Raw genomic sequence first — 22,543 nt, forward strand, 5'->3', positions numbered from 1 at the left:
GGTAAGGGACACAACTTGAATTGCAGAACTAACAGCAGAAAGTATTGCTAGCACCCTACACTTGGGAGCAGAGGAATTTGGGGAATGGATTAAACTGGTGATTTCTCTGTTTTGTAGTCTTAATATTCTTGTGACGGTAGAGCTGGGCCTGATGCTTGAAGGGCTTTACTTTCCAATGGAGAATGGAGCAGAGTGATGCTGAGACTTTTTAGTGCCCTCCTGCCTCATACAACCTCTTTCCTCTCACTTCTGTGCAGGAGTGAAGTCCCATTTCACTGGACACAAGTTCCTTTGCTGGAACAGAGCATTTTCAGCTTGGGAGTGGGGGGGAAGCAGCATAGGACACTCATGTTCAAAGCCACAATGTGGACACCTCAGTTTTGATCTTGTTTCTTACAAACCTAACTTTAGAATTATGACACCAAAATTATTTCTGTCATCCCTGAAGATGAAATATAAGGGTTATAAACCAGCAGTGGGTTCACATAAGATGACTTGAAATGCACCTGATTTTCACCTGGATAAATTCATAAATGTGATCAAGTTTACTCTGGGGTGTTATCACCCTGTCACAAGAGTGAAATCTGGATCTTGGAGGTGAATGGGACTTTTCTTTGCTCTTGGAGGGGGCAGAGGAAAGGAGAAGTTTTCTGACTTGTGAAATCCACATCAACTCTATTTATTTTTAAATAATACTCATACATGAGTCTCTTATTCCTTATTTTACCTGTGATATTTTATACCCTCCAGCAGGTGCTGCTGCTTCCTGCTGATGTTGTGTTTGCGCAGGAAAAAAAAGAAGTCAGTCATTGGATTTAATGCTGTGCAACTGGACTTTGTTCTTTGTTTTGCATCATGAATATGCCTGTGTTCTCTTTTCTTCATTAAGTTATTTGCCAGAAGAGTGACTAAGGAGGGAATTTTTACAATCCCAGTATACTTAATCCTGCAAGAGCACTTTGTAAGAAGGGTTGAAGATCAAGGGAGTTGCTTATCCATGCTCAGAGCAAGTTGAACAGATGCAGGTAGACATACATTTTTTTTCCTAAAAATGTGAAGAAATGCAAGTGTTTTCATAAAAGTAAAAAATACTCAAAAAATAATAACATTTTCTAGTTGGCTTGTTGGCTTTCCCAAGTTTCTTGAGCTTTAGTAAATTAAGCTCATGATTTTAAGTCAGTTTTTTTATCACTCTAATAGCTGGTGTGGAATGCTTGAAGTTTGCAGTACAGATGACAGCACAAATTTCATAATCTCTTATTTAGGATTTCCACATGAATAATTCTGACTGAATTACATACAGAAAATGTAAATAGGAGATGTGATTGTTCTGTTCTGTGATAGGAGATGTGATTATTGTGGAGTTCTGTTTGCTGATGGACTGCATGTGCCAGGCAGGAATTTGTGGGTAATAATAGTTGAAATTAGGCCTTGATATGGGTTAGGTATCCTTGAAGCCTCTGAGGTGCCCTCATGAGCTAAGAGATATCCTTGATCTCTGATACTTACCTGCGTCTTTTACTGTGTTGCTGATTGTGAATATGTTTTTGGCACTTTTGGCATTATCTAGGAACCTTAGTTGAATCTAAGTTTGATAAGGTGAAGTATTGGTTTGCTTTTGATATTGAACTTTTATAGTTGTCTAAAAAGTTCAATATAAGAATAAAGACAGTAAATTACTATTATAAATCTCAGACAGAAAGCACCTGCTACTCTACAATGTAAAGAAGCATGTGGTCCCCCTAGTTCTGTTTGGAGATGGGTGCAATTACAATCCTTCTCTTTAATCTCTCTTCTGTGTTTCTTTTACAAATCCAGCCTTGCTGTAGCAATTACCTTTCATGAAGTTACAAGGATGCGTTAGGAGGAAAACGCCTTTAATTTAAATCGTGGCTCAACCCCAAAAGATTAAATATAATTGGATCCTAACAGTTCTGATAATAATCCATATAATCCAGATGTAGTAAACATCTAGATAAAAAGTCAGTCGGGTCTGAAGCTCTCACAACTTTGATAAATTCAGATTTGAATCTGTAATGATTTTCAACTCCACTGATTTCAGATGCTCTGGAATCTGTATCCATCTTTAAGAAGGATGCTAAAGCTGAAAGTATTCCTCTGCTTTAGACTCTGTGGGGTTTTCTGTGTGTCTCTAACCTCTAGAGAAAAGGAACTGCATGGAGAAGGAGGCTAACTAGGTTGCTGAAGTCAAGCAGCATTAACCCAACTTTGGCAGCTTGGGTCTATGTCTTATGACATGGAGATGTATAACCTGAATGTGATTACAAGTAATTATAAATTAAGTATGCAGTTACAACAATTAGTTAATGCTTATTCAGTGTTTCTTTTTCCCCTTCCTAGATTGCAGGGTAGCTCACAAGCCTTTTACAGTCTTGACTCTAGTTTATAGATGAGAGGATGAAGTTGTTAAATGTGGAGTCATTCAAGGTCAAGTGAACCACTGTCAAAACTAGAAAGAGTTCAAGTTTGATGCCTTTTTCTCATGGATATGCCACTTTATAATTTTTTATATTTGTAGGTTTTTTTTATAAATTATTATAATTTGCTAATGATGTTGTAAGTAACCAGAGAAAATGTGCAGGTGATTGCTTGTTTTGTTGAGGCACTTTTGCCTTGCTTTTCCTTGAAGCTAGGTTTTTGTGGGTTGAAAATATGAGTAAATGGGTGAAGTCTGCATTTGTTTCTCTTTACACAAAATATGCATAAGATTGCCAGTAAAACTGTTTTTGACTTCCTGTGGAAAAAGTACATATTTCTTTACCATAGCTTTGTAGGTGCTTCATCTGTTCATCACTGTACTTGGCCAGGCTACGTCTTGATGGACAACAAGTGATTCCATCTCCTAAGATATAGTAACCAGCAGCCAGATCAACAAAGGGGTTAAAACTGAGACAGCCCTTTTACTTCAGTGGAAGTGTAGTTGTTGATTTATAGCTCTCAGTAAATGATTATTGGAGATCTGCCATGTGTAGCAGAGCATTCAGAAAGCACACCACAGACTCTGCTTCCTCCTGAAGAGCGTTTGTCAACATCTCACTTTAGCTGCAGTCTTGTAAGGTACCAGCAGGCAGGCAAAACTCACCAGCCAGCAGTCATGGAAGATCAGGTCTTTACCAATGTTTATCAAAATGTTAACACCACCAATATCTATGAGATTCAGGGCTCTAAAGAAGACAAAAGGGATAATCTTTATGATCATGTCCATGAAGATCCAGTGTCTCCTTCTTCCATCACTACTCTCCCCGAGAGCATGGATAGTAGCCAGGACAGCTCAGAAGATAGCTGTAGTAATTCTGTGGCCTTTCAGCATGGGGCTGATGGGGAGGATGGTTCTTCTTCATCTCACCATGGTGCTGAAGAAGACCACCCATACCAGGAGATGGATCTGATGAGCCCAACTCTGGAAGATAAACATGTAGAGGGCATGATGTTTAAGAGCAACATGCATTTTCCTCTGGATTTCCAGTTGCGTCGGAGCCGGAGCACTTCTTCCAACTCTCCAACTTCCCTCAAGTTCCCTCTTAACAATAACTTCGGAGAAACTGACAACTTTCAGGAAGATTGTGAGATTTTCATGTTTGTAAAGGTAAGAGCTTGAGTGCTCCTAAGAACACACCAGTTTTAAACCCCAAATCAGTGTATATGTCCTCCAAATCAGTAAAATACATCTACTCAATGCTTTGTTCCCAGCTCTGCTGCCTGTGTCCTGTAGGGGTCAATTCATTCACTTACCTCTTACATCTTAAGGTACAGGAAGAGATTTGTATTGTGTGAAGATGACTGGGATTTCTTTACTTCAAGTGGATGTCTGAATGTGGTAAAAGTATTCTGATTGTTGCTGCAATTTATTTATTCTGTGAAATCTCCTGCTGTTACAGCTGGACAACTACTACTTGGTTTAGTTAAGCTAGTTTAGATATCTCTGTATTTCACTATTTAGCTAGTAGCTATAGCTCAAAAGTTATTAATGTTATGAAGAAAGCTAAATATATGGTTTAAATAATGGCAATAAAATTTCTACAAATGCTCATCCCTGAAAGTGGTTTTCCTTTTATTTCTTTCAGTGTTCAGATTAATGTGTTTCTGTGACAATTTAAACTAATTTCAAGTTAGGTAGAAATTACTGAGGGGACTTTCACACTTTCTCTAAAAAGTATTTTGTAAGTACTTGTAGTATAACTTAAATTTCAGAGCCATAAACATCTGTGTTCTTAAATAAACACTACACTTCCCTTTATAAAAGCTCTTGTATTCAACCATTTCCAGTATTTATTAGGCCATAATACAAACCTGACAGTTCCTCCTTTTTAACTACATGAGAGAAATTTTCGAGTTCTTGAACAGGACCATCCACTGTGAGTATAATGCCATTATTTCTACAGAAGTCTTGTGAAGTTCATAACATAAATAAGATTACCAGAATCTGTTCCTTAGCTTCCCTGGCAGATGCTTTGAAAGCAGGCTGAGAGATTTCATTGCCACACATAGTGAGAAGTGTTTTCAGCAATGTCTGTTCTTGTTTAATTTAGTTTATTTAAACAAGGGCACACTGTAACATTTGCATTGGTATGAAATGCTGATTATTTTGTATGAGCTAGGGGAGATCAAATGATGTGGTGGACTCTCCTAATACTTCATTTGATTTCTCTTGTAAACCTTCGATTTCTTGGAAAACGGCTTTAAAAAGTTATCCAACATTCATGGGTAGGATAAAGAAGAGTGCTTCCATGAAGTGTCAACCAAATTTTGAGATTCTCTTGAATGCATTAAGAAAGATATGATTTAAATATTTTTCCTTTCTGTTATGTATTCCTGTAGATGACAGGGTGCCTGAAGTGTTCAAAGCCAGGTGGGATGGGCTTTGAGCAACCTGGGCCCCTGCCCATGGCAGAGGGATTGGAACTGGATGATCTTTAAGGTCTCTTCAAACCCAAACCATTCTATGATTCCATGAAAAGTTGATGTTGTGCCCCCTTCATGTCTCTTTTCTCTATGTGATAGTCCTTCATGACCGCTTTTGTAATTTTTGCATAAAGGTTGATAATTTAAATTATTGATACAAAAATAATAATTATACTAATACAAAAATTAATAATAATACTAATAAAACCCAAACAAAAAGACCCCCAAAACATAAAAACCAAATACACCAAAACCAATAGCAAACCAGCAAAACCAGAAATGGCTGTCAGGTTACTCAGTCTTACTTTGCATAAGACAAACTGTACAACTTCAGCCATTTTTCTTGAATTTTAATATAACTGCAGCTAATCTGGTAGAAAGGTGAGCATCCTTCAGGAGAGGGAGTATCTACTAGTTGCTAGGTCATGAACCATTCTGAGTCCATGCTTACTGCCGCTGGTTTCTGTAGGATTGGTCTATGAGAGCCATCTGTGAGGGCAGTTGGCCTTTTTAACTTTATAACACACTGTATGACTCTGCAGCAGTAGCTGTCCTATTTCTGTGACTGGATCATGGTTGTTGCTAAACTTATGTTAATAATTTAGACAAAGTAAGATCTATGGTGTTGGTTCAAGTTTATGTCTCTGCTAGTAGTCCTACATACACGTTTGAAAAGTCATAACGATTGTATTTTGTTTGTTGGCAACAACACGGGTGTTAGCAACGTGAGTGTTGCATTTTGCTTTTAAAATAATCTCCATTCCTTATTCTTCCACATTCCTCTTGCTTCAAAATAATGATGTCCTCTCTTTATGCACAAGAAAAGCAAAGGAGTGTGGATGTTCCTGTTCAAGCAGAGATGATGGGTTAATTTGAATTTCTGAAAGGTGAGAAGAGGGGTATTTTGAAAAGAACTGTCCTGGGGAAGGATCAAGGAAGTGTTTTTCCTTGCTTTGTTGTACAGAGTAGCTGGGGATCTCGTAAAGGGGCTTATCAGCAGATCTAGAGAGAAGTGAAAACTTTGGACTCAACTCACTTGCCAAAACGTAAGTGCCTGGCGCCTTTAAGGTGTCCTTGAGCCCCAGTCCATCCCTACCTAGCTGGAAGATGGGACATGAGTCTTTCAGGTGATCCTCTCCCAGCAGGAGCTGGAGGCCTGATAGGCAGGGTACTGGATACTGCCCTATGGGTGGCTGACCTGAACTCCTGTGACAGCGTTTTGTTCCTTGAGAAATGAGCGACATTTCAGTTTGGATATTTGCTTTTCTTTCTTTCTGGTATCAAGGTAATAAAGCACTAACTCCATGGAGTGCAGATCCAGCTTTGCTATCTTTAATTATCTAGATAGCAAAAGCCTATAAAACAGAAGGTCGTAGAGTAATATATAACAACAGTTGTGAAATACCTGAGGGCTATTGCTTCTTGCATGTAGGAATCAACTCAGTTATATCAATGCCTGTTATTCATAGTTTGTTCCCTTCTCCAATGGTCCACCTGAAACCAGTGTGGCTCTGAAATTGGGTATACCTTCTGGATTTGCTCTTTTCTGCAGACATTAACAGCAGGACCTTTTGCTGTGGGACAGTAGTGGTAATGACAGTTGCCACTATTTATTTCTTCCTTTGTTCGTAGCACTAATAAGTGTGAGTGGCTGGACACGTGAGTGTCAGACAGAGGTCGCTGCTCACTGAAAACCAGAGGAAGTGGCAGATTAAATGACATCTAATTTACCATCTAGTTGGCTTAGTTGCAGTGCACTGCCTCGGACAGAATTTCAACTTCATCAGGATATTATATTGTTGCAATAGGACCATAATTTCAGTTGGACTGGATAATCTTTTCTGTAGCCCATTCTGTGTTATTAGACACCAAGAAAATGTTTAAATCACGTTAGCTCATCTTTCACTGGTGATTGGTAACTATGTCACTGCCAGTAGACTATTTCAGGATGTGCTATTTTGGCTTTCATCAAGGAATTTCCTGTACCTTTAATAGCAGAATATAGCACATGCCAAAATGGAGATGCTTGTGTGAATCCAGCATGTCCAGGCTTGTAACCGCCATCTCAATGCCCTTTCAGTAACATTGTAATTTCTTCAAACAAAAGCCTTTGCAATGTAAATGGAAATATGACTGACATACAGGCTATGTTGCTGAGTGCAGAGGACAGCTTGACCTGATTGTACTTGTTGCTCGGAGGTCCAGCCTTTTCACTTGTAGGCTGCATTTCCCTGTTTAGCCAAGTGTGTGTTCCGATGGATGAGTTTCTTTGAAAATGTTAATTTTTTGTCTTTGTGAAACTTGAGTTGTTACTTAAAGAATAGTCCCTCTATTTTCTTTTCAGAAGAAAATTACTGCCCTTCTGGTTTATTGACAACCTGCAGATTGTACCCTCTCTGTACACATTTGTGCTACAGGAGCACAGGTCCCTCAAGGAAGGTAATTCTTCACCCCAAGCAATAAACACCTTGTGTAGTGCAAACACTACTAATTTAATGCAGTCATTTAGCATGGTGAACATGCATGTTGAGTCACTGTGCTGGCATAACAGAGTTATGGATGCTGGAAGGCACCTCTGGAGATTGTCTAGTCCAACCCTTTACTCAGAGCCAGGGCCATGTCTGGTCAGGTTGTGAGTATTTCCAAAGGTGGAGAATCCACAGCTTCTCTGTGCAGGCATTCCCATGTCCTACCCTTGTGAAAATGGCTGAAGCCAGGTGGTAGGTGTAATGCTCTATATTTACATAAAATTATAGCAATTTGGCTTTTTGCTACAAGTTAGTACATGCACAGAAGAAATCACTGACAGGGAGCCAATATCCTAATGTGATAGGATGTTGGCTTTTTTGATAATTTAAATGAAATTAACAGATGTTTTTTGCTCAAAAATAGTCTTACTTAAGACAGTTTACAAGTACAATTAAGTATGGAAATACAAGCCTGCAATATCAAGTGATGTGTTTTCCTGCTCTCAGCCTTATCTAGACTATCCCCAGCAGATGCTTCTTTGAAAACATTCAGTGATGCAGATTCAGCACTTACACCTATTAGTCTCTGTCAATGCTTAATTATTCTCCTGAAACAGAAATTTTCCTTTGTTAAAATTCTGTTGCTCAGAGCTATTTTTGTATTTTAATAGATAGGTCCTTTATGTACTAGAAGATATATCAAATTCCCTTCAGTCTTTGCTTTCCTAGACTAAACAAATTCAGTTCTTTCATCCTGCCTTCAAGCTTGAGTCATCATTTCTAAACTGGAGTGGTTTGGTGTGTTGTGGGTTCTTTTGGTTTAGGGTGGGTTTTGTTGTTTTTTGGTTTTGAGTTGGGGATTCTTTTTTTGTCCTTTACCAGTTAACTTATATATTTCTTCAGCTCCATTTTTCAGGTACAGGTAGTGTATTTAGCAGTGCAAATAAAATTTACTGCAGCAAGCACCTCTTTAATTAATTGTCTGTCCAGCTCTCTAGTTGGAACACTTTATCTGCTGTATTTTAGCGTATTTGTGTATCCTTTAACCTTCTGTTTAGGATTGCAAAGTTCATGTTCTAGCCCTGATGTTTTCCCAGTAAATGCTGTTGTAATGGTCTCAACCCTTTATCACTCGCCTGTTTTCCAGCAGGTGTAATGCAGTACTCTTGCACAGTTTGTGCCTGCCATTTGACTCCAAGAACACTAGGATTCTTTTAGTGGTGCAACCAGACTCTGATCACCCATCCCTGAAAACAGTATGGTTTTGGAGTCAGAAAATTGCTTTAATATAAATCCTGTGTGGAGGGGACTATCACCAATGCTTTTGCTTTACTAACTCAGAGACTAGAGATAGACCTACAGCATCTCCACATCATGCTATGCAGATACAACATGCCTTTATGGCTAGCTCTTCTACCTTGTCATGGGTAATCTTATATCTAACATATAAACCTAGAAGCAATGCAACCTTTATTTCTGAGGAGGAAAACTGTAGTGTCTTCATAGTTTGATTTATGCTTATCTGAATTGCACTGTGTGCGTGTGTGAAAGATTAGCAAATGGCCGTTCTGTTACAGATAACATCCAGTTCTCAGCTATCAGTCATAAACATAACATGCGCTTTAGCAGCAGGGCATAGCAATTTGGTTAATCTTTTAGATACAAAGAGTAAAAGGCCTTGCTTCTGATCTCTGCTGAGTCTGTGCGTTGTTCATGCACCTTTTCTGCCTCCAGAAAGGTCCATGAATCAATTTTCAGCTGACACTCCCATGCCACCTTCAGCTTTTGGCTCCAGCAGTGACTGTGGCTGGGTATAGCACAGTAACGTAGCAACAGCTTCAAAATAAGTACCTGTATTGTCTAGGAAATTGTTACTGCACTGTGATTGCAGCAATTGCAAATACAATGTAAATATGTAGGTCATACTGAGAGAAAATGAAAACAGGATTTATTTATTCATTTCCTTATATTTTCCTTTTTGTGACTTTCTCTTTGATGTTCTGGAAATAAGACTGTTGTACCAGCTTGGGTTGTTCTTTTCTTTTGAAACATCTCAGCTCCTACATTTTACAAGAGAAAAATTTGTGGATTTGTGGATTGATTACTTCTTTGCTGTCCCTGAAAAATTATCTATGTAGCAGCATCGTCATTGTTAAATAGTTTCTGTCCAATACAGAGGGTTTTGTATTATTTTTGTTTATTGCAGAAGTAGCTAAAGAGCAGCTCTACTGAGACAGACGTTTTTCAAACCAATAATAGATAATCACTTCAGAGCAACTGCAACTGATACATGTAAATATTTGGAATCTGTAAGCAAAAAGCTGCTTTCCTGCTCTGCTCTGGATGGGGCTTTGAGCAGCCTGGTCTATTGGAAGGTCTCCCTGCCCAATGCAGGGGAATTGGAATTAGATGAGCTTCAAGGTACCTTCCAACCCAAACTTCTCTCTGACTCTATGAAGGGTTGGATTTTGCTCACCCAGCCTAAGGTGCGTCTGTAAGCTAAGTTGCTAACTGCATCTCTGCAGGAAGTCTAGGCTCCTTTCACATCAATAAGCTATCTGAAATAGTGCAAAGGGATGTTCGTATTTGTGGTCGTAGGCATCAGCTGTAGGGTGGGGTTTATTTGGTAAATGCCATTTGTTCTATTGAGTAAGGACCTAATTCAGTTTTCTAAACAGAGGTGTCCAATGCTGCCTTAAGGCTTCCCTCCTGGCCTCCAGCTGCCTCTGCCAAGGGTCTCACTTAGATCCTTTCTCATATATGTTTACAGGTTTCCTCAGCTATTGTAGGGTCTCTGAAATGCTGCTGGGTTTAGGCAACTGAATCAAGCCATAAACTTTCACTGAGTACAATGGCATTATCACCTGAAGTTAAATAAACTGAATGCCACCAGTGACAGCTTAAGTACAAAGCATGGATTACTAGACTAGACTAGAAGTTAATTCTGGTAATGAGTATCTGGAAACAAACTTCAGACTAACTTTTTTTTTTTTTTTTTCTGGGCTATTTAATTTTCCTTTTTCTCTCAGTGGCCACACTCGGCAACAGCTGAAGTGCAATAGCAAACAAACATTGCAATGTTGGGCGCTTCGGCTGTTCACTAATTTACTCAGATAAAATAATCTAATACATTTCAGTGTCTTTCCAAGACTGAGAACCAGCACGCTTTCTTTAACTTCTGTCAACCTTTATCCCTTTCTTAACAGCACCCCCATATATGTTTCTTTCAAGTGTATTTGTTTTATAGTTACTTTTTATTTTAGACACCAAAGTAGAAGAGAAAAGCCAACTTAATATGCTAGATTTGCATTCCCAGCTACCAGTTCCAACACAGTTTAAAATTTTAACTGTGAAAAGAAAATTTGCTTTGTTTCTTTGGGTCATAAAACGCTGTATTGGAGGAAAGTTTTCCACTGCCCTGCAACTTTATTTAATGGTCCATTTTAGAAATATTTTTCATATTAATGTCCTCTCATGCACTGTGATTGTGGCTGCAGAGGAGCCCTGAATATTTTTCCTGTATCAGTGGCAACTTTTAAAATATTTACAGCTGTCTAATGGCAGATGTTATGAACCTCTATGAAACTACCTTCTGTGGGAAAAAAATAATGGGAGGTGTCATGTCACTCTAAAATGAGTCATTGATTTGTTGTCTAAAGGTGTGACTTTTATATTTTGATCTCTAGGTAATCCTTTCCATGTCAATTAATAATACAGTTATGATTGACTTTGTACTGTTGGTACATCTTTATAAAAAGGACATGGAACTGTTGGAACAAGTCCAGAGAAGGGCCATGAGGATGATCAGGGACTGGAGCACCTCCTGTATGAAGACAGGCTGAGAAAGTTGGGGCTGTTCAGCCTGGAGAAGAGAAGGCTGCGTGGAGACCTCATAGCAGCCTTCCAGTATCTGAAGGGGGCCAGTAGGGATGCTGGGGAGGGACTCTTCATTAGGGACTGTAGTGATAGGACAAGAGGTAATGGGTTAAAACTTAAACAGGGGAAGTTTAGATTGGATATAAGGAAGAAATTCTTTCCTGTTAGGGTGGTGAGGGACTGGAATGGGTTGCCCAGGGAGGTTGTGAATGCTCCATCCCTGGCGGTGTTCACGGCCAGGTTGGACAGAGCCTTGGGTGACATGGTTTAGTGTGAGGTGTCCCTGCCCATGGCAGGGGGGTTGGAACTAGATGATCTTAAGGTCCTTTCCAACCCTAACTATTCTATGATTCTGTGATCTCTGATAATGTTGTAAGATGTCAGTGACCTTTGTGAAGTTACAATGATACAATCGGGAGCTGATGAGAAGTGAGCTGGTTAGTGTGCAGGTCAGGTGTCAGTACAGGCAAGAAGTGTTTGAAACCAGGGTTTCAATTCACAGGTTAATTGATTTTCTGTTGCAGCCTCCATGTAGTAACCTCAAAGCAACCTATGAGTGTTAATGGAGTAAAAATCAAGAACATATCTCCTGTGAGAAAAACATTTTCCTGCTTATAGGTTTAGAAGCATAAGGCACAGAAAGGTTTCTGTCCACTTACCAAAATCACTTTTTTGGGGTTCCTGGTAATCTGAAAAACATTTCATAGGGTTGGAGGTGACCTTTAGGGATATGAAATACATCCATGAAACAGACAGCCTCATCGTGTAATACATAATTCATAAACTGTTCAATGTTGATCTAAAAACTAAGTGGCCATTATTATTCATTTTGGAAATGTGTTTCAGAACATCACTGCTGTGATGGTTCAACACCTTAATTTCCAAATGACATTTATTCATATGCCACTAATACCTCCTTGTTCTTGTGCCAGCATGGTCCATTAGCATTCACTCTTTCATTTAGCAGTTTTTAAAGTCAGTTCAGGCTTAGACTTCCTCAGATGTTTTGGGACTAAACCAACCATTCCTTTTTGTCTCCATTTCTGCCAGTTGTCATATTAATCCCCTTCCACATGTACCTATTTTCCACAAAGTGACTTTTTTTTCACAGTTGCATCCTGTCTCAGGTTACTTCTACTTTTATAGCTAGACTAAACAAATGGCATAAAAGATTCTCTAATAATCTCTTGGTTTATGATATCTATGGTTGTTAAAGTAAACACATCATTCTGTTTGTGGTGAGCTGTCCTGTTATAAACACATTAGAGTCAGACAGAAAGTTTCATTAATTTCTTGGTGCTTTTCAGTTTTTCACTTATCCTGACACCTGTTTTCCTTTCAGAAACAGTTTTCCTGACACAATTGTAAGGTTCCCTGATCTGCCAGCAGATGATCAGCAGGGCATGATTCCCACTGTCCCATTGGTGTTAAGAGTAGGCACAGACACCAGGCATCAGTCTTAAGTTCAACAGCTTTAGAGGGCTTCTCTCTGGATCCTTAATTGGCATTTGGATGGGGTTGTTCACTTCTCTGTGTTACTGTTCTTTGGGAAATCTCAGAATCTGAAGCTCACCACTATCGCTGTAGCTTGAGAACTAGTTCAGAAGCAAATGGAAGGAGCAGAAGTTTGCATCTCAATTTATAGGTATTTAATTTCTCTCTTACGGAGGTGGAGTTACTGAATGCCTTCTTTAGTTCAGTTTTTACTGCTTTTGTAATGGTCTCAACCCTCTATCACTTTCCCTTGGTTGAGGAGGATTGGGTTAGAGATCATTTAGCCAAACATGTGTCAAGGGAGCTGGCAGATGTTGTCACTAAGCCATTCTCTATCACCTTTGAAAGGTCATGGAGAACAGGGCAGGTGCCTGAGGACTGGAGGAAAGCCAATATCACAGCAGTCTTCAAAAAGGTCAAGAAGGAGGATGCAGGAAGCTACACAGGCCTGGCAGCCTCACCTCCATTCCTGAGGGGAGGGAACAGTTCATGCTGGATGTCATCCCTAAGCATGTAGAGGAAAAAAAAGTTATAAGGAGTAGTCAGCATGGATTCACCAAGGCAAAATCATGCTTGACCAGTCTGGTAGCCTTCTATGATGGAATGACTGACTATGTAGGTGAGGGGAGAGCAGTGCATGTTATCTACCTTGATTCAACAAGGCTTTCGACACTGTCTTCCATAACGTCCTCATAGGTAAGCTCAGGAAGTGTGGGTTAGATGAGTGGGCAGTGAGGCAGATTGAGAACTGGCTGAATGGCAGAGCTCAGTGCTGTGATCAGCAGTGCCGAGTCTAGTTTATGCCTGTAGTAGCAGTGTTCCCCTAGGGATCAGTACTGGGGTCTAGTCTTGTTCCACTTACTCATCAATGACCTGGATGAAGGAATGGAGTGTACCTTCATTGAGTTTGCTGATAATACAAAACTGGGAGGAGTGGCTGTTGCATCAGAAAGCTGTGCTGCCATTCAGCAAGACCTGGACAGGTTGGAGACTTGGGTGGAGAGGAACCTGACGAATTTCAATGAAGGCAAGTGCTGGGTCACTTCTCTGTGGAGAAGGACCTGGGAGTTTTGGTCCATGAGCCAGCAGCAATGTGCCCTTGTGGCCAAGAAGGCCAGTGGTATCCTGGGCTGCATTAGGAAGATGTGGCCAACAGGTCAAGGGAGTTTATTTTCTCTCTCTGCTTTGCCCTGATGAGGCCACATCTGGAGTACTATGTCAGTTCTGGGCTTCCCAGTTCAAGAAAGACAAGGACTTACTAGAGAGGGTCCACTGAAGGGCTATGATCAGGGACCAGAGCATCTCTCTTATGAGGAAAGGCTGAGAGAGCTGGTCCTGTTTACCCTTGAGAAAAGATGACTGAGAGAGGATCTTATCAATGCATACAAGTATTTTAAGGGTGGGTGTCAAGAGGATGGGGTCAGACAGTGGTTCCTAGTGACAGAATAAGGGGCAAGGAGCACAAACTGAAACAAGGAAAGTTATGTCTGAATTTGAGGTAAAACTCCTTTACTTTGAGGGTGGCGGAGAACTAGAACTGGCTGCCCAGAGAAGTTGTGGAGTCTCCCTGTCTGGAGAAATTCAAAACCTGCCTGGATGTGTTCCTGTGTAACGTGCTCTGGGTGAACCTGCTTTAGCAGGACAGTTGCACTAGATGATCTCCAGAGGTCCCTTCCAACCCCAGCCATTCTGTGATTCTGACTTCTGCTCACATGTATTTGTACCATTGTTGGATTTAATTTAAGATGTATTTGATCAAAACTCTGGAGGTCTATGTCTAAACTGTTTAACCCCAACATCCATTTCTCTAAGCCTAAAGAAGTTACTACAAAGTCATGTTTCTGTGAAAAGTCACTAAATAAATATGCTGGGAAAAGCCCAGTATCAAAACTTTGTTGCACAAATTTAGTTGTGTCCTGTTTTGATGAGACACCAGTCTTTCTTCCCTTTCATTGGTGAGCACATGGATTTGTAAATAATCCACAGTAAGTGGTTTCTAGTTACATAGTGCATAGTTACAAGGTGACATAAAAAAGAACAGTGTTGTAAAAACCACACAGATTGTTTTATATGTACATATATATATATATCATCCCACAGGATTGCATACTTTAATGGACTTTATGAGGTGCTTGAAGTCTACTTATACTCACCAAACATGGTGCTTATCTGTTGAATCAGTAACTTCATGATGGACCTAACTATTCGTGCACTTCGGTGCGCTGGCGCGTTGCTGTGTTAATGAGCCCCTATAGCGAACAGCAGCAGGGCAGCAGTTTGGAGTAGCAGATGCAGTCGTTTGGCTCCTCCCTGTGAGGCTGCAGGGCGAGTGAAGTTTGAACGGGAGCAGAGTTTCTTGCAGGCATCCGGCGCTGATTGGCCTTGCACCCTGCAGCTGATAACAGCTAAAAATAGTGCTGGTATAAAAGCGCAGCGAGCAGCAGGGCTGTCCTGGCATTGCCTCCTGACTGCCAGCGAGGGAGGAGGAGACGGTGTTCTCCAAGCCCCTGCAAATATATGACCGAAGCACATTCTGCTGCTTCATTCCCCTAACAATTAACTCCTCAAGTAAGGACATACGCACTGGACTGTGTGACTCATGGGGGAAGTAACCAAGTTCTATTTCAAAGATACAAAAAAGACATAAACTGAAGGCCAGATTTTCTGAGCAGAGCATGACAGGTGGGCTGGAGTAGTGTCTTTGGAAGTGTGCCCGCAGAATATCTGTGGGTTTGTGTGCAAGAATGTTGTAAATATGCTCACATAATTACCTGTATGAGGAGCATACTCTATGATGACAGAATTCCGAACACTTGGAAAAACAAATGTGGTTTTGTTTGACAATGGTTTGACTAAGCTGACATTGAAGAGTTTGGGAGTGTTCTTAGCCTTGCTGTTGGTTCTGGGGAAATCAGGTCACTTCCTTGCCTTTCTGTTCCCAGCCAAACTCTGCCTGTCTTCTGTTTTAAACTGTAGTCTTGGGGGGACCAGAGACTTCAGTGGTTGATTGCATTGCAAGAAAAACCTTTGGGTGTCTGAAGTGCTTTGGATGAATAAAGAAGGGACATAGCTACATTGAACAGCTCCTCTTTGAAACTCTGGCGAAAGTTACATTAAATTGAAAACAGGGTGTAATTGGGAAAGCATTAGGAAGTCTTTAAAATTGGTGGCAGTATCAGCCCTATCAATATTAAACTATTTCCTCATGTATTTATTCCAGAAGTTCTCTGTTTTTATGAAACTTTGCACTATGAAATTTGTATGTGTAGATACCCTTTCATTTTAGTTAGAGTTTTGGTTTTGGGTTGTTTTTTTGTTTTTTGTTTTTTTCTGGTTTATAATAATACACTGCAAGGTTTATAACATCCTGCAAGATTAACAGGACCCAGCTAACTTGCCTTCAGTTTTGATTTGATACATTTTATTTTCTGAAAAGGTTATTTATAACTGCTTAGCCATTTCCCCTTTGATAAGAACATTCAATTACCTTGTGCTGTCTTAGCTGAGAGATCTCCTGTGTCAAACTAGATAAAAGAAGATGATGGTTTAGCAGTTCTGCAGACTGAAGTCATCTTTTTCCTGGTCAGGAGACCCAGCATGAGCAGAGGTGGTAGAAACACCCACACTGGCTTCCACCTAATTGAGATACAGAGCTGAGTCAATCATTACAGCACATCTAACTTCACCCTTCTGAACTTTCTGCTTTTCCTCTCTGAAAGCCAGTTTTCTGAGTTAACATGAAGCCAAGAGATAAGCTGAGAGGCTCTTATTGGTGCCATCCTCTGCAGGGGAATTCAGGCTTTCTCTCAACATCATGAGGTAGCTTTATATATATTTCTTAGTTAGTCTGGCATCACTTGCTGCTTGACTAGGAATGAGTGGATGTTGCTAATAGTATCTAATTAGCACTTTCTGAACTGATGTAGGTCTCCCAGGAAAAACTAGTCCATTTTCCACAGACCTGTATCATCGTCACCAAGGTCAGAGCAGTGAGACTGCAAAGATGACTGGGCATTTTGGTGGTCTATGAGGTTGCTTCCAGGCAACTGAGGTCCCACACCTTCCTTGTAAAAGTGATGCCTGCGAGATGCTCTGTGAAAATTGTGAATTTTGGAAAAAGTGATTTTTATTTTTTTTTTTTTAATTTTTTACTTAAGAGGAAAAAAAGTAAAAATCTTCATCTCCCTAGTTAAACCACCCAGTATTCCCAACTCTGACAGGCTCAAAAAGACTGTATCACTATTCAGACTGTGTTCAGAGTGAATTTCACACTAAGGTTTCCTTTCAGTCTTAATCTAAGCTCTTCTTTAACAATTGACACCACTATCTTTACTTTAAGGATGTGGGACATGGTCTCTAGTCCTAGTAACCTGTGCATGGTGGTCACCAATGAAAAATCTACTAACGTGAGAGCGTAGATGCACATGAGGGGTTCACTTCTGTGCTCAACTAACCATATTACTCTGATTCATCCTGGTTGTCTGCATTAACTCTGCAGGGAGAAGGGTCCATCAACAAACAAAAACTGAAATGAGATATCACCAAGTCAATGTCAGGTGCTTCAAGACGGTGAGCTCTTATATGGAAGAAAGAAGGAAAACAGCCCCAAACAACGCACCGTTCATTTAATAACAGCTCGAAGTGATGCGCTAAGGAAAGTGAGCTTGTTCACTGGCAAACTTTATGGAAACCTTATCACATAAGTACCAAAAGGTGAAATGAAAAATGAATGAGGGCAATTTTCTAAGGAGAATGGAAGAGTTCTACAGTTCACTATAAGGCTCCAGCTCAGCCACCTGCGTTAACCCAGGCGTATGGTACTGCCATTGAGGAGGTGGACCATAACATAAGCAGAGGTTAAACTTTGCTGCCATGGAGAGATGTAAAGATGTTGATACCTGCTATTTCACACGGAATAAGAGTGGGTTTATCAGGGAGCAGAAAGCCAGAGGTCCTTTCTTTAGCTGAATAATACATACACCATAGGGGATCCTGTACTGCTATGCAGATCCACACACAATCCATGCACAGGTTCTTTATGGCTTCCTCTGGCACAACTAAACATCACTAAGGCCAATGTTTGAACCCATGGGAACTAGCCTGAGTCACAAGGAACTTCAAACTGGGTTGTTAAAGGCTTCATCTTTTAGAAATAATGTGCCTCAGAATATAGAAAGTAATTTCTGCTTTCAGCTGAATTGTTTGCTGAACAACAGAGCGAAACACAAATCTATCAAGCAAAATCAGCAGCAATTGTGTGTTCTTTGCGCTTTACCTACTGGGGGTAATTGAAACCGAGCCTGAGACCCACGTGTGTTGTACATACCATTTTGAACACTTGCTGCAAATAATCCATAATTGGTATTGGAGAGTGTGTTGTGTGCTTGTCTTTTGCTTGGGGAGATTTAATCCTTGTTTCCTTGTTCATGGATCAAATCCTAATTAATTTAGACTTAATTAATGACAAGAAGCATTCAAAGAAATTATCATAATCTAAATAGGAACTTGCACTAAGAACACTTGTAAAACAGGGATATACATTACTTACTCTGTTGCAAACTTATAAGTAAAATGTCACTATAGTTGTGTGACAGTAGAGTCAGCAATAACATGTACATCACACTTACTTGCTGTTGTTTTTCTTCATCATGCTTAACAGTATGGAGGTTTTATTTTGAAAAGCAAGGGCTAAAGATATCTACATTCCTCCTTTCATCACTGTCCATATAGCTCACAGTTTGGGACAATCTGTAATGCTCTCCATTGTATCCCCTACAATACCTCTTTCCAGAGCAGTCTCAGCCCTGTTTAGAAATACCTTTTGTTTTTAACAGAAATGACAGTTTGGGAATGATAGCAAAATAAAGAAATAAAGGAATAAACTATTGCCCTCTAGAAGCCCCTCTACTGAGCACATCGTTAGGAGATGATTTTGTACCTTTTAAGTTGCACTTCCTCATGAATGGTTAGCTGTGACTGTCTCAACATGACTGCTGAGATAATTATCCATAATGAAATCCCTCTTCACACTGAACAGCAGTGGGGTTATATCTTGAGGGTGTTAATGCTTGTTAATGCTTATTAATGCTACAGCAAAGGTTGCTACTGCATCCATGTGAGAACATAACTATATAGAAAAATTCACTTTGCAAAAATCCTGTCTGAGATGATTCTAGTCATCTCTCATTCCATTAAACAGCCAGAGACCTTTAGAGCTAAAATATTGCACGTTCATAAAAAGATGAAGGAGATCTGCTGTACCTCATAACTATAATGGATTCATAATATCTGGGGATACAGAGTGGGCTATGTCAAATTAGCCAGTTAAATGATTGCAAAGTTTTCTGGCCTAGGTTTTGCCAACCAATCCCCACCTTGGGTCATTCAGTCTGCATGCTTGTTGTATCACTTGATGTCTTTTGTGGCATGCTTTTGAGAGTGGGACAGTTTATAAGAAAGAACAGAATCACAGTTCTTCCATCAAACCAGCATGTTTTTAGGCACTGTACATCTCTGGAATTGAGGGAAAATACCTGCTTACCCAGCTTTGGCATGAGGCTGAGGAGAAGAACTTTGTACATCATTGCATGTCTTGTTCATCTAGGGCAGGGAACATGCAGTCTGAGCCCAAATATCTGAGATAAATCCCTTTTGATTTTCCTGAAGATTAAACAAGAACTTGATAGTGACACATTGTAATTCAAAATGAAATTAAATTTATTGGATTAGTTCCTTGCATTTGTTAACTTGTGAAATAAGTAGCATATTGAAGCTACCAGCAATGCAGTAACTGCAGTTGCACATTACCAGTAATTCAGTTTGTTCCTGGAAGACATATTGTCATAACCTGTTCAAACATGCTTGCTTAGTGCCTGGTTGCTGCTTAGTTGTATTTTTCTAGGCAATTGAGCAGTTAAATAGTTCCCAGCTAAAATCATAGCCTCAAATGCCATTTACTGCAGCTGCACGAAGACTTCTATTATTTTCATCCATCATGGAGGTTTTTTCACAATATGAAAAATGTTACTTGTGTTGTATACAACTTGTAATACCCTGCTCACAGAATGAGCTGGGTGGCATTACCAAGGGAGATCCGTGCCATGATCCTTCGTGGTAACTTAGCGGTCTGCTGGAGAACTCCATGATAGAATTACATTCTGGATGCTTGGCCTCTGATTCACCCCCTCAGAACAAATCTTTGCTGGAAGTGAAGCTTGGATCAGGCTCATGAAAGCTGATAGCGTGTCAGAGTTCAGCTACAATAGAGGTCTTATGTGGAGATGTGGCGGTTCCTTTTCTGAAGCTGTCCTTTTCTTTTATTAATGGGATGACATGCTCATATTCGCTTATATAGCTCAAAAACCTCAAACTATAATGTCTTGGCTTATGAAGAGTTCATAATTCAGTATCTAATATTCTTGTACGTAACTCAAAGCCTCTGCTACTTCTGACTTTGGAGCAAATGATAGGCCAAACCAAGAGACCCATTCTTTGCATTAAAATAAGAGTGTACTAATTATTTATCAGTATCTTCCCCTTAATTTGGCTGAAGAAAGAGATGATTTCACAACACAAAACAGAGCTGTGTAGGCAGTAACCACCATTGTAGTCAAAAAGGTTCCACCCAGATGTAAGTGATAAGTCAGTTTTATATGACAGCAAAGCAGTAAATGCATGAATAGACTCCTGAAGTAGTGCACATATATATATTTATATTTCCTCCTACTCACTGCCTCCTACATTGTTTATCTTAAATCCAGCTTTCAGGATTTATTTAAAAAACCCCACAGCATTTATATGAGCAAGGACACATTTTCTTGGTCTGTTCTAGGGTTCTGTAGGGAGATTTCTGAAAGTCAGAAAGTTTTTGAGGTGGGCTGGGTTATTTTCTATGTGGAAATTTAAAGCACAGCTGGAATAACAGGTGTGTAGTATCCACACTACAGCTTCTGTAGCCCCTGAGCACCTCATATCAAGTCCTGGGGCAGGGGATGAGTGCAAGGTGGTGCCTCAAAGGTGAAAGTGGACGGGGGAGGGACCTTCCAGGGGCACTGCTGCCCAGAAGCATCTTGAATTAGATGGGGTCAGGCCTGTTCCTGCACTAGGTTATATCTGGGTCAGGATGGAGACGGCTTCAGGGCATCTTAGCTCCTTTCTCTGTCTTGCACAGTTTCCCTTCTGTTTTGCTGAGCCTCAGCACAATAACCTTTGTCTTGCAAACTGATTATAATGTGCCACTAAACCCAGACAGTAATTGGGAAGGAGGGATTTAAATGTTTTGACACATTGAATCTCTACCAAAATTGATACCTCTAGACTGTAACTTTCAGAAGCGCAAGGTATGCACAGCTTCTGAAGTGGGAGAGAACACGTGCATAAAAATCAGGCACTAAAGCTACAGATTTCTTTTACTTAATAATTACAGCAGGATTTGTCTGACCATAATAATGTCTTTATCTAAGCTTGTTACCCTGGGCTGCCTTTATCACCAGTGAAAAAAAATAGGCACTTCCAGGGCACATATTTTCATTCTAAAATAGGCATCTAAATAGGTCACATGCATCACATCTTATAAGCACTGATACCTTGAATGCTGATTGTATTTAAACATTTTGGTTTAGCATTAGCACTATTACCTCCTTACTGTTCTCATGGCTAGCAGTATTCTCTCTTCCAGAGTTGATATATACTCTCCTGTGATTTAAACTGTTCAAAGACCTTATCTATATCAAAACAGTGTTCTCAATGAGGCTGGAGCTAAAGGTAACCTCAGTCAAGATGACTCAATTCCCTTTGTTTCCAGAAACCCTCATTAAAGGGAAATTATGTTATCACACGAGGTGCAAATGAAACCAAACAGTTTTTCAGCAAAACCAAAATCATATAATCCTATGGTTGATCTTCAAGGTCCCTTCCAACCCAAACCATTCTGTGATTCTGTGATATCTGATAATACATTACTTAGGGATGGATTTTAGGGATAGGGTGACTACACTTTGGTTTCTGGCAGATTTTTATAGCTGTAATATATCATTACAATGCAATGATTCTTTTTACCACATGTAAGTACACTTAGCCCATGTCCCTGGAAGTTTGCCGGTAGGCCTAGGAATAATTATACAATAAATGTTTGGTAATTAATGTGCCTATTCCAAAAATTACATGTAAAAATTTGAAATCAAAGGAGTAATAACACTTAATTCTCTTCCAGTTAACCTTCCAGTTATTTGAATGAGTGCTAATTAGATCTGAAAACCATAAGCACACTTTTACAGTAATTATAATGTTGATTATGTTGTAATTACAGTTGCAACAGCATAATGAGATTTACTTGTTAACCATTTCAGTGCTTCGTGGAGTGCACATGAGACAGCTGTGGGGAAATCCTGTAGAGCTTATCCAAAAAGCCATGGAGATGTTGGCTGCTGCTGCTCTGGACCTGTGTCAAATGCCTGGGGGTCACGGGAGGGAGTTAGAGATCATCACAAAAGCACACAGCTAAGAGCATTTTCAGGAGAGGCAACCATTTGATCATGTCAAAACTATACCCAGAAGGTCTCTCTGTCAGAAAGGCAAGGTAGAATTGCTCATGGCTGGCAGTGTGAGTGGCCAACAGCCTGTGAGCGAGCTGCGGTGGTCCCCAAACAGGAGCAGAGGGCAGTGTGGATGGAGTACCCCCAGGCACTGAGGGCAATGATGAGGAGGTCCCACTGACCCCTTTGCCTTGGCTGCTCTTCCTTCCTGTGCCAGCACTCCCTTTAAGCTGTGTCCTTTCTACAGTG

General features: G+C 40.1%; 1 protein-coding gene across 2 annotated transcripts in view; it reads left to right on the top strand.

Annotated features, from left to right (window-relative positions):
• Nucleotides 1–22,543, top strand: part of CLIC5 (chloride intracellular channel 5) — an 81,240-nt gene that overhangs the window by 5,672 nt on the left and 53,025 nt on the right. The window contains exon 1 of one of the 2 annotated variants that reach the window (XM_062638479.1): nucleotides 1,506–3,607. The exons of the other annotated variant lie outside the window; for it this stretch is intronic. Within the exon in view, the coding sequence (XP_062494463.1) occupies nucleotides 2,966–3,607 (642 nt within the window). The 5' untranslated portion in view covers nucleotides 1,506–2,965. Of the gene's footprint in view, nucleotides 1–1,505; nucleotides 3,608–22,543 lie in introns of those variants that run through there. 2 annotated transcript variants of the gene reach the window in all.

The sequence above is a fragment of the Pezoporus occidentalis genome, unplaced genomic scaffold (assembly GCF_034315485.1).
Source record: "Pezoporus occidentalis ecotype Australia unplaced genomic scaffold, CSIRO_AGI_Poc_V1 ctg57, whole genome shotgun sequence".
Lineage (NCBI taxonomy): Eukaryota > Metazoa > Chordata > Aves > Psittaciformes > Psittacidae > Pezoporus > Pezoporus occidentalis.